Source organism: Nicotiana attenuata, unplaced genomic scaffold, assembly GCF_001879085.1.
Source record: "Nicotiana attenuata strain UT unplaced genomic scaffold, NIATTr2, whole genome shotgun sequence".
In the NCBI taxonomy this organism is placed as follows: domain Eukaryota; kingdom Viridiplantae; phylum Streptophyta; class Magnoliopsida; order Solanales; family Solanaceae; genus Nicotiana; species Nicotiana attenuata.
The window spans coordinates 349640-364637 of record NW_017670669.1 but is presented as its reverse complement, the minus strand read 5'-3'; the positions used below and the strand labels follow the sequence as shown (position 1 = coordinate 364637).

General features: G+C 36.3%; 2 protein-coding genes across 2 annotated transcripts; both read right to left on the bottom strand.

Annotated features, from left to right (window-relative positions):
- Nucleotides 1-3261: 3261 nt before the first annotated feature.
- LOC109242105 lies at nucleotides 3262-7151 on the bottom strand. The gene is made up of 4 exons (XM_019408937.1): nucleotides 6520-7151; nucleotides 5543-5974; nucleotides 4788-5091; nucleotides 3262-3803 (listed from the first exon to the last, which is right to left on the bottom strand). The coding sequence occupies exons 1-4, from the start codon at nucleotides 6955-6957 to the stop codon at nucleotides 3661-3663; spliced, it is 1317 nt and encodes a 438-aa protein (XP_019264482.1). The 5' UTR covers nucleotides 6958-7151; the 3' UTR covers nucleotides 3262-3660.
- A 330-nt stretch (nucleotides 7152-7481) lies between these two features.
- Nucleotides 7482-12866, bottom strand: LOC109242104 (4-coumarate--CoA ligase-like 9). Its single transcript, XM_019408936.1, has 6 exons — nucleotides 11464-12866; nucleotides 10623-10812; nucleotides 9755-9900; nucleotides 9575-9642; nucleotides 8609-8711; nucleotides 7482-7842 (listed from the first exon to the last, which is right to left on the bottom strand). The coding sequence occupies exons 1-6, from the start codon at nucleotides 12478-12480 to the stop codon at nucleotides 7717-7719; spliced, it is 1650 nt and encodes a 549-aa protein (XP_019264481.1). The 5' UTR covers nucleotides 12481-12866; the 3' UTR covers nucleotides 7482-7716.
- Between the last annotated feature and the right edge of the window lie 2132 nt (nucleotides 12867-14998).

Sequence of the window (14998 nt, the reverse complement as noted above, 5' to 3'; positions counted from 1 at the left end):
GGTTTAACTTCTCTTCTATGTAAGATCATCTATGTATATCTAGTTGATTTGATAAAGGAAACTTGTAAAGTAAGTTGAACTTCATGTTGAAGTGTTGTAGTTGTTGGACCATTTTGGAGTTGAATTCTTGATGTTTTATGGCTGGAAATCAGTAGAAATAACTTAGAATACTATTGATATTATGGTTGATATGTTTGGAAGAAGAGAAGACTTGGAAATTGCAAGTAGAATTTGGTTGTTGGGTGAGATGGTGTGGACTGTTTTGGTGATGTATTGTAATGAATATGAGGTTAGATATTGATATATATGTTTGCTGACATTCTGGACATGTTGGTCTTGTTGTTTGATTTGAGGAAAAGGAAAAGAATAAGGGGAGGTGCTGTCCAAAATTTTGTAGATGAGCTTGTCGCTCATTTGTGTTGAGTTCTAGCTTCTGTAAGCTTAACAATGGTCCCTTATTGTTTGTTGTAGATTGGAGTACTAACGGGCTGAACCGACATTGTGTGGTTAAGTAAACGACAAAGGTATGTTAAAGCTATCCCTTCTTTCCTTTTGGCATGATCCATATGATACAAACGAAAGGAGCAAATGGGCAACTTTCATAAATGACTCTATTCATAGAAGTATTAGGGATGCCTATGTTCTTGATTCCCCATGTGTCCTCCTATTATCGTCTCTTCATGGATCTAAGAAGAATACGTAAGTTGATAAAGTTTATCCAAAGGCATATTGATCTCACTACATTCCGAGATATCTTATTGACTTACTTCATTATGCATTGCATTCATTTATACATGTACATTGGTCCATGACCAGATGGTGTTATATACGCGTATATTATATGTATATGAGGTATGGGGAAAGGTTATGGCGTTATATATGCACCACCACCTGATCAGTTGGTATACGTTGATGATTTGTCCACAAAGGACGAGATGATATGATGGGATGCCCTCAGAGGCTTGATGATGTTATGTACTCATATACCTATGCATGGTATGACATTTACACGCATATGCATGACATTATAAATGTTTCACGATTCACAGAGATATTGAGACTTATATGTTGAGTTCTTTACACCATGTTTTTTTCATGCCTTACATACTCGGTACTTTATTTGTACTGACGTTCCTTTTGCCCGGGGACGCTGCGTTTCATGCCCGCAGGTCCCGATAGACAGGTTGACAATCCCCCTAGTAGGCTATCAGCTCAACGGAAGGTGTTGGTGCACTCCACTTGCTTCGGAGTTGCGTATTTGGTCAATATGATTTTGACATGTATTGATTGGTATGGCGGGGCCCTGTCCCGACCTTTATGACATTTATGTACTCTTAGAGGCTTGTAGACAGTTCATGTATATGGATACTTGTATGGCCTTTTCGGCCTATGTTTTGAGTTTACAAATGATCATGTCGGCTATATAGGCATGTATGTCATATCTATAAGTTTGTGTACCATGTTGGGTCGTCCTATATCGAGTATTCTCTTATGTTTATTCTAGGTATCTCATGACGGCTTTCCGGTTCATTGGCCCATGATAGTATGATAAGAAGGATACGTTACGTTGGTATTCGGTTGAGTTAGGCACCGGATTTCCGTCGCGGCCCTCCGATTTGGGTCGTGACAGTCACCTGTCGCCCTAGTCTCGTTTCCTTGGTTACCTACCATGAAAATGTTTGTACGTACAGAGAGGAGAAAAACTTTGTGGCTCGTCGGGTTAGCAAGTCACGTGAGTTGTAGTTCTAATGGAAACTAAAAAATTAGCTAAGAAGTTCTCACATACGGCACCAAAATATTTGACCAAAATTTGGATCTAGGTTTAAGCAATTATATATTTTTAGCAAGGTAGGGTCAATCTTAGCCAATAATAATATCCAATAGATTATTTAACTAGTGTCGTGACAAAATATTGCAAGATCTCTAGTAACAGTGATGAATATACGATAATGAACAATGCTTAATGGCGTAAATGCGATATAAATAGCATTAAATAGAAATAAATAATATATGACGGTATTTATATAAATAGATGTAATAGATATGATCGGAAAAGGGGGGTGGAATTGTGTAATGTTCCTTCTGGCAACGTTAAATGATTGATGAGCCTTTGAATATTGGGATTCTCCTTGGATCGTGGGGGAAGACTAGACAGCGATCTCAAGAAAAAGGTGTCTTTTGTATGTATGTAATAAAGCAAGAATCTATAGAGAATGTCAAAGTGTTCTTTTACAAATGAGTGTTTAACATCCACTATAACTATGTTTCTTTCTATTTACAAGGGGACATGTGCCACAAAGCCCTAATAGTACATATCCACAGAATATTCATTGGAATATTCTCTTTAAAGTCTTATCCTAAAACTAGTTGTTATTACTCTATTCAAGAAGAGTGTTCGTCCTCAACCTTGATCTCTGTTGACTCCTTGTCCTAGCCCTTCCTCTCTTGTCAGATCACCTCGACCTTGAATCTGTCTTTTGTCGAAATCATATTGATGACACGTGGCAGCCCTCGAATGCCCTATTAATGATGACGTGGTCTAAACATAACTAAGATAATTTTTGGCCAATACATACATGTACATTTTATCCTTGTTAAAGTTGTCAACTCATTGTGAATTTCATCAATCCTTTATCTTGTACATTTTACCCTTGTTAATGTTGTCAACTCATTGTGAATTTCATCAATCCTTTATCTTGAGTTGTATCTTCATGTTAGATATATACCCTCAGAGAAATTACCCACCGTATGGTCAAAGTTATAAGTTGGTAAAAAAACGTCATATTTGTACTTGCATAATCTTGGGAGGAGATGATTTAAATGGAATAACATAGTTAATGAGTATTCATATAGCCGAACTCAAAAGTGTAGTTGTTTCTGCAACTTAATACCAGTTGAAATAAGTCCTGATCTGTTTCTTTTTCTCAGATCCCTTTATTTCATAACTTATTCAGTTTATAAATTTCAAGCAAGATAAAAAAGATCCTTAAAACATACAAAACTAACCAAGATCCTGACTTACTACAGCGCCTTACTTTACAGGAAATACCGGAGCTTTTAGTTTTATAGCTAAGTTTCATATTCCAAATTCCCATCAGCCAAGCAGTGAACCGTACATTTTATCGGTAGGAAGAGGTTTTTAAAAGGAAGACTAATTAAGCACCAACTTTGATCGTAAGCTGAGTAATATATGGATCACATAAATAACCCCCTCCACCCCCAAAAAGAAGAAGGGGAAAACAAAAAAAAGCAAAAAGAAAAGAGCCATGAAAAAAATAAGATAATGAATGAGTTGTGATGTTGATTACAAAACAAGAAAAGCAGCGCTGTAATATACTACAGTAAAGTTTGTTTTACAGAGGTTGCACGACATTGTTTTAGTCAAGAGTGCAGTTGATGTTTCATGAGGGAAAAAAAGAAATAAATAACACAGTTGTAGTGTTCTTACATATATCATCCCTATTTTGGACCATGATGAAAACTGATATCCAAAATACAAGGGAATTAGGTATATATCATTCATAAGGACAAGCAAAAGGTTATGGCTCTAGCTTTCACCTGAAGAGAAACTCGAGGAGAGCTGCAAAGCACATGAAGTATTAGTTGGAGTTGCTTGTATATATGCAACATTTAGCTGTTGTTGTTACAGTCTGGTGTATGTCACCTAACTTTTATTGTTAGAGTCATCCCGAGTAGAAAAGTAACCAATGTCATCTCAACGAAGAAAAGTGTGTTAATGAGTAATCGATCAACCATCCATCCAAAAATGCTAAAACCACCATGGTTAGACTGCACATAAGCCACTGCAAAGATAAAGCAAACAAGATTTTATTTGTTGTCTGCGTAAAAAAAAAAAAGGAAAGTTAAGAGATTCTACCGCTGTTTACATGGATCTAAGTAATTCTCTTTTGGACTAACAAAGACTTATTGAGATTATTATTAAATGCAGTTTGTCCTAAAAATGTAGTATTTCTGACAGTTTAGACCCTCGCTTCACCTGACTTTGCTCATGAGCAGCAGAAGTTAAAATCCAAAGCAATAACTATTTAAAGCAAAAGAATCAAAAAGAAGAAGCAAGTTCTAGCCAAAAAAGTACGCATCTTTGGTTTCAACAAGGAAGCATGAAAAACATAAGGTTGCAATTTTTCAATGAAAAGCATTCAAACAGCAAAAATGCAACATCCCAAAAAAAAAACTGAAAAAAAATCAATGTATAGCATCAGAGTAGCTTTTCAGTAGTAGATCTTTAGATGAGATACTGATGCAGTAGTTCTATCAAAGGGGCTCAGACAGTTATGGTGAAGTCATCTTGAGATGGTATCAATGATCAGGAAACCATCTCATGTCTTTTTAAACCCTATATAGGCGTTCCAACAACTTCGCAGGACAGGTTGGTACCCTAAGGGTTATAAAGTTTCCAGCACAGGAAACATGTGAAGCAAATAAATAAACAAATAAATAAATAAAATAGGCACATTGACTCTGTTTCTTCTTTTGTTATCTGCTGTCGTTCCAGTTAGAGAATTCACACCGCCAATCAAATGCAGGAAGGTAACAAAAGAGGATCTCAAAAAAGACTATGGCATATGCGTTATGCAGGTACATCAATCATTATAACAATGTGGACATGATGTTACTTCATTCTATTTTGAACAAACAGACCTCTTATATTGCCTCAGTGAATCATGTCATTAAAGCTGCAAATTTCCCTTTCCACTGGGCATAATAGGAATATAATACAAGCATACAAGCAGTACAAATTTCAGCAGAAGTTTGGTTTTGCATACCGAATGCTTGTCTCTTGTGATATGATGACAGCGTAGAAGTGAGTTGTACGTTTGTAGGAGGAGGCATACAATCAGCTGACTCCAGATCACCTTCTGAATAGTTTACAGGCAACTGGCCCACTGTTTTTGGTGTTTCATCATTTCTACCATCAGATGAAAGTCCGGAGACAGAAGTGTCGTTATTACATGTAACTAGTGCATGCCATCTACTGGCTACTGATCCAAGGCCTTGTGCTCTATGCGATATCTTTGCAGCTGCATTCAGACATATAACTAGTCCAAGCAGTTGAACAATTGATAATACCTGAATAATTATGAAGTTCAATAAAAATAACACGATCAGCCAAGTAACAGTTTTAATATACTCTGGTAGAGAATAACCACTAATATGATGACATTGTTTCGTAAGTTCAAAAAGTAAAGACACAGGCACAATATTTGATGGTATAGATACACAAGTCTCAAAGATTTTGAATGCACTTTTCGGCGCTTCATATAAACTAACATGCCGAGAAATTTAAAAGTAGCATTCCCATGGGTTCCCCTTCACCTGGGAAAGAAGACTAAATCCTGAACAATCAGGTTACTGTAAGCCAATCAGGACTGGGATGTGAACTTGTTGAATAAATGCATTATCTACAAAAAATTTGGGGCCTTAAAATTCTATAGTATCTGTAGATGCATACAGACAATTTAAGAGCTCAACGGTGAAACCAAGTGATTATGTGAATGGTACTTAATATCAAGATGCATACCGCAAAATCACCAGCATTTACGAAGTTGATAATTCCTCGATTTGTAGTTGTCTGCAATAGGACTATACATTGGCTGGCGGTGATTATCAAGTACTCCAATAGGAGGAACATTCTAAACCTGTGGCTAATTTTACACAAATAATATGTCAGACGCATATGTTCATTGATATAAACTGAGACATCCATATCCATTTCCAAAAGCTCGCCAAAATGTTCGAAGTGTATAACTTGCAAATTGCCCACCAGATGAAACAGAGCAGTTCCCACAAGAAAGATAATGGTAGAATATACCCATGATACAAGTGAAGCAACCACAATTCCAATTGACCACAACACAGAACCATCATAAAGATACACAGCTCTAGTGACTTCACGAGTTATCTTCAGCAAAAAGCAAATTGTCATCCATGAAACCACCAAATAATAAAAGACCTGAAAACAGCAAATTTGCCAGAATCAGAATTCCAAGATTGAGAAAAAGGAAGAAACATCGTGTTGGAATGGTAAAAACTTACCCGCTTAGAGATTCCTGAAAACACCAGTTGCTTACGCCAAACCAATAGATTCATAACATATGTTTGTATATATATATTTCTCACTGTACCATGGCCAATTAACATATACTCTCACTTCATTAAATCACTTAACCATGGTAAGCTAATATAGTTTGGTGTACACAGTACTTCCAATAGCATACTATTTCGACTTTACAATTTATGAAGCATACTTTCGTTTTTTAGTTTGTCAAAAGAGAATGATTCCGTTCCATATACTTAGAAGTAATTTAACTTTAAACTTTCTACTTTACTATAGATTTATAACCACACAAACTACATGCTTCAAAACTACTTGTTTCTTTCTTAAAATCAAACAACGCCAAATAAGTTGGGAAAGTAGCTAAACAAATATGGACGCGATTTTGGGTGAAACTGTTGGTGTGAGATTAACAAAAAATTAGGCTCGAATTGAACACTTACCCGTATCTTCTTGAGGTACAGCGCACTAAACTGAGTCAATTGACCATGGTATCGATCCACGAAAAGCAATTTCCTGATGCGATATTTACGAAGATTGTGTGAGATGCACAGCAACGATGTGGCGGCGGCAATAGATTGGCTTACAAGAACCTCGAGCTCAAAGTGATCAATCTTATACCGCTCACAATTAGAGCAGTAACTGAAGTAAGCTACGAGAAGAGGCACAATAATTGAAATGACAAAAAAGGCCAGCCAGGAGAGAGCAGTGCTTAAAATAGAGTACTGACAAAAGCCTAAAACTCGGAGAAAGCGTTCAAGCTTATTTAAGGAAATGTCGAGATCAGTGAAGTTTTGAATAGCGTCTATAAGCGAGACGTGGATCGAGCTGTCGTCGTCGTCGGCTTCGGGTTCCGTTGGACGGCGTTCGACGGCGGCCATGACCCGAATAAGGTGCTGAAAAAGTACCGAGGTTTGGGTGATTGCTGATAGCTTTCAACTAAATTGACACAAGAGACGTTAGCACGTAGCCTAAGGGGTTAAATTGACACAAGAGACGTTAGCACGTAGCCTAAGGGGTTTATGCTTCAGAAAGCAACATTTCATATGACTGTTCAATTCTCTGTTTTCTCTTTATATTTCCCTTTTTTTTAACTTCTCATTTTCTTCTTTACGGGAAAAGTATAATATAATGATGTTTGACGGTATGCGCGTTCTATAACCAAGATTTTAATTTTAATTTTTTAGAAAAAATTACAAGAAAAGGTAAGGCATCTTGCCAAAGTTACTCTGTTTTTACCCTTATCTAACAATTTTGTATATAAACTTGCAATTCTTGAACATCTGGGGAAAACCTTTTAAGTATTTTGTAACTAAGCGAGTGACTGTATTTTGCCTTAATACATTAGAAGTGCTTTACTTCTATACACAGACAAGTGTAATAATAAAAGAAGTTACTGTTGAAATATAGAGAATAAAGAAATAACTATTGATCACCCCATCCATGACATCAAAAGAAGGCACTTTTCTTCCTGTGAATTATTGCTGCATAAAACTTAAAAACATCTGGTAATTTAAATTATGAGCTTCATAGGAAAATACATTGAAGCAGTAAGGTGACGTGGAAGACTTAAAACAACATATTATACATTAATATTTGAACTGGTAATTAAAATTATGTAGATATATGTAATTGTTCCGTCATAATCTTGCAGAAGCACCACTAGAGGCATGATTAACGAGTTCTCTTCTCAAAATCTTTCCTGCTGGAGATTTTGGTATTGCGTTGATGAATGCAACACGCCGTATCTTCTTGTATGGTGCAACCTGCAAGGTAACTTCTGGTTACAATATGCATCTTTTGTTTACATGGACAACAGAATGTGCCAGTTCAAAAACAGTCATATCTGGAACACACAGTACATTACTCACATGGTGACTAAACTATGTGAAATTACGGAGTAAAGTCACTTTTCTTTTATTTGTAACAAGAAATTCACTCAACTATTTGTATTGCACTCTCGTGATCACTCTATTGGATTTATTGATTTTTTCAGTGAAAAATGGTGACTTGGCACTTCACATGGACTTTTGGATTATATAAAAAAATTAACACCTGGACAAAGCATATAAACCCACCCATACACCCAATCCGACCCAACCCGACCCGTTTATAAAGATAAAAATTGACCCAAAAGTTTTACAATGCTCTTTCTTATAAACGGGTCGGATCAGGACGGGTTAGGTGAGTTTTTATGCGTGGTTTGGGTGTAAATTATTTTATGCGGTCCAAAAGTACATGTGAATTGCCAAGGCAACATTTTCTACATGGAAAAATCAATAAATATGGTTGAGTGATCATCATAGTGCAATAGGAATAGTTTAGTGACTTTCTTGTTACAGATGAAAGAAAAATGACTTTACTCCATAATTTCATAAGTTCAGTGACTATATGAGTGTTGATATAGGTTTTGATAGTTCATTTTGATTTCTTGTGCCATAAACTCTCATAGGGTTCGCTTATTTCCTCTACGCATACTAATGCAATGATCAAGCAAAACGGTTTTGGTTTTATATTCAGTTAGAGGCATACCTGTTCTGCGATAACATCTATAATTTGTGACTCACTAATAGTGCTTCCTGGTCTTCTGACTATATAAGCCATAGGAATCTCCCCTGCTTCTTCATCAGGATATCTAGATTCAGGTGAAACAAAAAGACCGTATTAGGAGTTGGAATATCAAAAAATCAACAGAATTTGAGAGTCAAGATCTGCTTGGGAAGCTTATAATATCTGCGAGAGGCCGAATACTCAAACACACACACACAGAGACATACACAAAAATTTACACACACATGACACATCAGTGCCTTATTTTTATTCTGTTGCCACCTCCAGAGCTAGTAAAGATTATTTAGATGGCAGAACAATTGTTTCAATTGCTTGTGTCATTGCTTAGTTTTCTTGGCACAACAGAATTCCCACACCAGGCTAAAAATCACATATTGAAATTACTGGGCTTCAATAAGAATTATAAATATTTATGAGTTTATACTTTATATGACACTCCTTTTCCTTTTTATCTTCTATTAGTATGAAAATGTAGAAATAAAGGTAAGTGGTAAGAGACAAGCTTCTAAAAGAACAGATGGTGCAACTCTGCAACTACACAGTATAGTGGACCAAAGATTCACCTGATGTTCTAAAAGCCTGAGTATCAGAGTCAAGAAGTTAAAAAACCCAAAGAGAAAGTAGAATTTCCAGACCAAATTTGTGAAAGACATTGCATGTGTTAACAAGATTCTATTACACATGTGATACTAGTTAAATACTAGAGAAAGAGTATGAATACGTAGCCTAGTAAGAGGAAGGCGGATTGCAAGTTTTTGCACAGTAATGCCCATTGGTTAAGTTGTTTTGCTAGAAGTATGTTTTTAATGAAATCAAATGTAAATTGTTCAAAAAGTTTATGATTTTCCCATCATACTGATACATGAGTACGTAGCAATGTCACAAGAATTGGGAAGGCAACGGAGGGAGACAGAGAAGATTACATACGGAATAACTGCTGCATCAGCAACATCAGGAATTGATTGAAGCAAATGTTCAAGTTCAGCAGGGGGAACCTGAAAGTTCATCCGTTCATAAGATACTGAAGCAGTAACATAGTAAGAGAGGAGAGATAACAAGTTTGCATACGAGTAACAACTGAATCAGGATCAGCTCTAATTTAATTACCTGATACGCCTTGTACTTTATCAGTTCTTTTAACCTATCGACAACATATAGAAACCCATCTGTATCAAAATAGCAGAGATCACCAGTTTTCAGCCAACCTTCTGAATCGAGTGTTGCTGAGGTTGCTTGTTTATCTCCAACATAGCCTGCCATTCACCACCGTTCTCTTTCAGAATTCAAGTTTGATTGAAAGGGTATTATAAAGGCCATATTAGAAACAAATTTAGCAGCAACAACATAATAGTATGTTTCAGATCATATATATCTGCAATCACGTACACTATTTTTCCTATTTGGCTCCTTGAATGAAATCAACAACACTCGACTCATAAAATATCAATAAAAAATATTACAAGGAAACTTCTCAACAGTGGTATATTAGCAAACTATACTAGTTAAATTCTTAAAACAATGAATTGCTTTCGTCCTTACTTACTACCTCAATCTGCAAATTGTAAGTTACTGCTGAAATCCCAGTTCAAAACTATCATTGAAATGCCTAGTTCCTGAAGCAACCTTCTTCTGTACTACAGGAATGAAAGGAAAGGGGAACAGACTGACAAAAAGCAAGCAAAGGCTGTGAAGCCATTCAAGTAATCCTTTCAAATTCATCAACTTCAAAGGCCCATATTCGCACAACCAGGAGGTGAATTAACAACTATATATGCAGGAGCCAATGCCATATTTGGGCAATGAGTGCAGCCTTACTTATTGTCTTCAGCTTGAACCATAAAATTATAGCTGAACTATTCTTTTACAAAAACATGTGTTTGTAATAACTTCTTGCCATAAAGTAGCAGTAGGTGGAGAAAGATCCACGCCCACAACTTAACATTTTGAATCTGTGTCTTATATATGTAAGCATCACCTTTCATGATTGTTGGCCCACGTATCCAAAGCTCTCCACGCTGGCCAGGAGGTAAGGTCTCTCCATTATCAGGATCAACAATCTTAGCTTCCACATTCACAGCAAGGCGACCAGCAGACCCATACCGGTCTGATTCCTCAGGGCCACTCATCCCTGTTGCTCCTCCAGTAGTCTCGGTCAGACCATATCCCTATGATGCATCACAATTGAACACATTAAACAAAACATTTTGTCATATCATTAGATGCAAGCACAATATGCACACATTTGCATATAGCACAAGTTCTGAAAAAATATTTACTCGCATAAGTACTTTCCTTATGCTTCTCCACTTACCAGAAATCTTTTGCCTTATTTCTAGTTCGCATGTACCATCTCTATCTAAACATTTAGCATTTTATGTTCTAATACTTTGGTAGTTTTATTTTCTTTTTAATGTTGTTGAACCTCGATTAATCTATGGGTACCTGCTAACTCCCACCAACATAGCTATCCATAAATTTGCCCATCAAGGTTTAGATAGATGAGTAGAATTCAGTCTTGTCTCTGCAGGGAGGCAGGGACTGGAATCTTGGTTCTGATCTAGGTTGTCACTACAACACTTAATTTCAGCAACTTTGTAATTCTTATAAATTACTCCTACTTAAATAAAATATCTTCACGTTTATGTATATTAGTAAAGTAATAAAAAATACGGGCTACGACAGTTTTAATTCACAGATAAAAGAGAAAGGGATTCCATGAGATATTCGGAAAGAGAAAAAGAAACATCCCATGAGAGGTTACAGTTTCAGATTCACAAACACACGCCAAATCTAGCGCGTGATAACCAAACACATACCTGTATTATCTCCACGTTAGGGAACCTGCTCTTAAACCGCTCTGCCACCTCCTTCCCCAGCGGCGCTCCGCCGCACGCCAGCAGCTTCAGTGAGCTGAGATCATGCTTCAACGCCAAATCCGACTTCGCCATTGCCACCACCAGCGGCGGCGACACCGGCATGTACGTAACTTTGTACTTCTCTACCGCCGCCAACATCTTCTCGAAATCAAATCTCTCAATAATCACCACCGTCTCCCCTAACGCCGCTAATCTAATAAGCATAAAAAATCCAAACACGTGAAACATCGGCAACGTCATGAACGACACCTCTTGCTCCGCCTTTTCACCTTCATCCGCAACATTATTGAATTTGCTGTAATACAAAGCGGTTGTTAACGCGATTAAATTCCGGTGAGTTAACTCAACACCTTTTACTTTTCCAGTAGTTCCAGATGAGTAAAGAATCGCTGCCGAATCCGACTGGTGAATAACTGGATAAGATATTTGAGTAGAAACGGGAGCTTGAATCATAGAGACAAATTCAGGGGAATCGAGTAGAATAGTGCCAAGGGGAAGCGACGGCAGTTTAACGGCAGTTGAAGAAGCTGCGAAAGCAATGGCGGGTTTACACAGCTGAATCATGTGAGTTACCTCGGCAGTGGAAGACAGTGGATTAGCTGGAGAAACAACAATCCCTAAAGAGAGGAGTGCGAAGTATACAATTGGAATATGGGGTGAAGGAGGGGAGAGAACAAAGGCGACATCGTTTTTAGAAAGGGAAGGAAAACGGGCTTGGATAGAAGAAGCAAGAGATTGAATTTTTTGAAGGAAGTCGGCGTAAGAGAGACGGTGGCCGGTGGTGGCGTCAATAAGGAAAGTGGTGGCGTTGACATTGATTCCGGTGGTCGGTGAGTTGAGAAGAGAGAGGGTGTATTGGATGATAGAGAGAGGCTCCGTTAACGGTGGCAATGGGACTGGTTGTCTTAGGCTATGGAAAGTTTTAGTTTGTGGGCAATAGCCATTCCTTGGATCCATATGGAAAATTGTATCTGTTTTGAACTTTGTGTTTTTAGTTAAGCAATATGAAGGAAGAAGAGGAAGTGTATTACAGAAAAGATTTGCAACTAATAATTATTGCAGTAATAAATAAAAATATAATATAATATAAACAGTTTTTTCTCAAAAATATATGTAAGTATTAGGATTTCACCGCTCGAATCTGAAATTATTGCAGCATTATTACTATAAAAAGGAAAAGCTTTGAACAATGTTTTCGTCGAGTTGAAGTGAGAAAAGAAGTCAGAAGCCGACGAGATTGACAGGGAGCAAGGGCAGGCTTGACGAGAATTATATATGATGAGGTTTTCTGATTTGTTTTTTCTTTGTACAGGTAAGGTATTAAATTTCGAGAAGAAGAGTACGACTTGACTTGGCTTGGTTGGTGGTGGCGCTATATCGGATTAGTCTGATAAAATAGTGGACGTCTACCAAACACGTCAAACTCATGGTTTTTCTTTATTTTTCTTCTTTTCTCTAATACTAGCTTGTTTGGACGGTTGTTACCTATTTTATTGTATCTTATTGTTACTTTAAATAAGATGTTTGTTTTGATTGTTACTTAAAATTTATCGTATCGTATCGTTAAATCCGTCGTTACATAACGACAAAATATGTCACTTTATGTAAAGACCGGTTTGGTGTGGTCGCATTGTTACCTTGTCTTTTTCTCTCATATCACCCTTCATTATTATTAAATTATTTTATTTCATCATTTACCTTACCCTTTTATATAATAATTTTATCCCGTATTATAATTTTTCTTTATAGTATTGCAAGTTTATTCTTCATATTGCTAGTGCGTGATATCATAAAACGACGACAAACGATACAATCTATCCAAACATTGTATTTATCAAACGATAAAGTACAATATAATACAATACAATACGATATATTATAAAACGATACGTTACAACCATCCAAACAAGCTGTAAATCTCATGGTTTTGTCTATATTTTTTCTCTAAAATTGTTAATAAACTGATATAAATGGCTACCTCACAAACTCTTTAAATCTTTTTTAAAAATAAAAGAAAATTTAACCCCTTTTTCTTCAATGGTTAGTAGTAATGTAGGGTGTGTTTGGTATAAAAGAAAATATGTTCCGTGGAAAATATTTATTTTCTTGGAAAACAAGTAGTAATCTTATTCATTTTCCGGTGTTTGGTACGCAAATTAAGGAAAATGACTTCTCAAGAGTATTCATAAATAATTTAGATATAATAAACATGAAGCCATAAACTTTCAAACCAACAACCTTCCGAACCCACAAATTTCATAAACTTTCGAACCGCTAAACTTTCAAACCGCGGAATTTCGAACCCGTAAACTTTATAATTTCTAAACCCGTAAACTTCCAAACACGTAAACCTCCGAACTCATAATTTTCGAACTTATAAAATGTTGAATCTTTAAACCGATAAATAAAAAAATTAAAACTGAAAAATATATATTTTTCGAGGGGGGGGGGTAGGGGGGGCGAGGGGAGGCGGGGGCAGGTAAAACAAAAAAAAACAAGAAATTAAATTACAAAAAAAAAAGTAAAAATTTTTTTAGTTGTGTGTGGGGGGGGGGGAAGGGAGCAGGTGGGGGAGGGAGTTGGGTGGGTGGTGCAGAAAAACGAAAAGAACAGAAAATTTAAAATTGCAAAAAAAAAAATTAAGGTAAAAAAGATAATTTTTTTTGTGGTGGGGATGGGGGGTTGGGTGGGTGGGGTGGAGGGTAGGGTGGGTGGTAACGGAAAAACTGAAAAAAAAAAATTTAAAAAAAAAAACCTTTTTTGGTGATGGGGTGGGGTGGGTTGGTGAGGTGGGGAAGGTTGAGAAAGATTTTGGAAATGTTTTCCCTTTTCTTGATAAGGAAAACATTTTCCTCCAATTGGAGGAAAACATTTTCCTCCAATTGGAGGAAAATGAGTTCATAAGAAAAATATTTTCCAAAACATTTAAACCAACCAAACATGGGAAAATTGGAAAATATTTTCCTTCATACCAAACACACCCTTAATCTTCAACAATGCCAAAAGCCAAAAGAAATCTTAGATCTTTAATTGTGAAACCTGAAATTTTATACTGTGACTTGGATCAAGTTTCTCAGGCAATGAGCAGTAAGTTGATCTTGCATTTTCTTCATCAAAATCAAGTATAATAGTAGTAGTAAGTACTGTTTATTTCTGAACAAATATTTCTGCTATAAGTATGTAAACATAAAAAATAAAATAAAAAATTTATGCTATTAATATAATTTGGCTTGTGAAAGCAGCTATGTCTAGTGTCAGGGGGATCCAACTTAGTAGACGTGGGTTCTCGTAAAACTAGTAACATACTCTATATATATTTAAAATTCACTAAATATTCATTAATATTTGATTATGAACAAGTTACTTATTGTATATTTACTTAAGATCGCTGTAAGAACTCATAAAATTCAAATCCTTATGTACATATTGCCGACTTTAATTTGTTACTCCCTCCGGTCTACAATAAGTGATCAAT

What these genes read in the sequence shown, in the direction of transcription:
- LOC109242105 (XM_019408937.1), bottom strand. Translation starts at nt 6,957, where the DNA reads ATGGCCGCCGTCGAACGCCGTCCAACGGAACCCGAAGCCGACGACGAC. An exon ending in TGTACCTCAAGAAGATACGG is followed by an intron (nt 5,975 to 6,519) that starts GTAAGTGTTCAA and finishes TGCTGTTTTCAG; the next exon opens with GTCTTTTATTATTTGGTGGT. An exon ending in TAAATGCTGGTGATTTTGCG is followed by an intron (nt 5,092 to 5,542) that starts GTATGCATCTTG and finishes ATAATTATTCAG; the next exon opens with GTATTATCAATTGTTCAACT.
- LOC109242104 (XM_019408936.1), bottom strand. Translation starts at nt 12,480, where the DNA reads ATGGATCCAAGGAATGGCTATTGCCCACAAACTAAAACTTTCCATAGC. An exon ending in CTAACGTGGAGATAATACAG is followed by an intron (nt 10,813 to 11,463) that starts GTATGTGTTTGG and finishes GATGCATCATAG; the next exon opens with GGATATGGTCTGACCGAGAC. An exon ending in TAAAGTACAAGGCGTATCAG is followed by an intron (nt 9,643 to 9,754) that starts GTAATTAAATTA and finishes ATGAACTTTCAG; the next exon opens with GTTCCCCCTGCTGAACTTGA.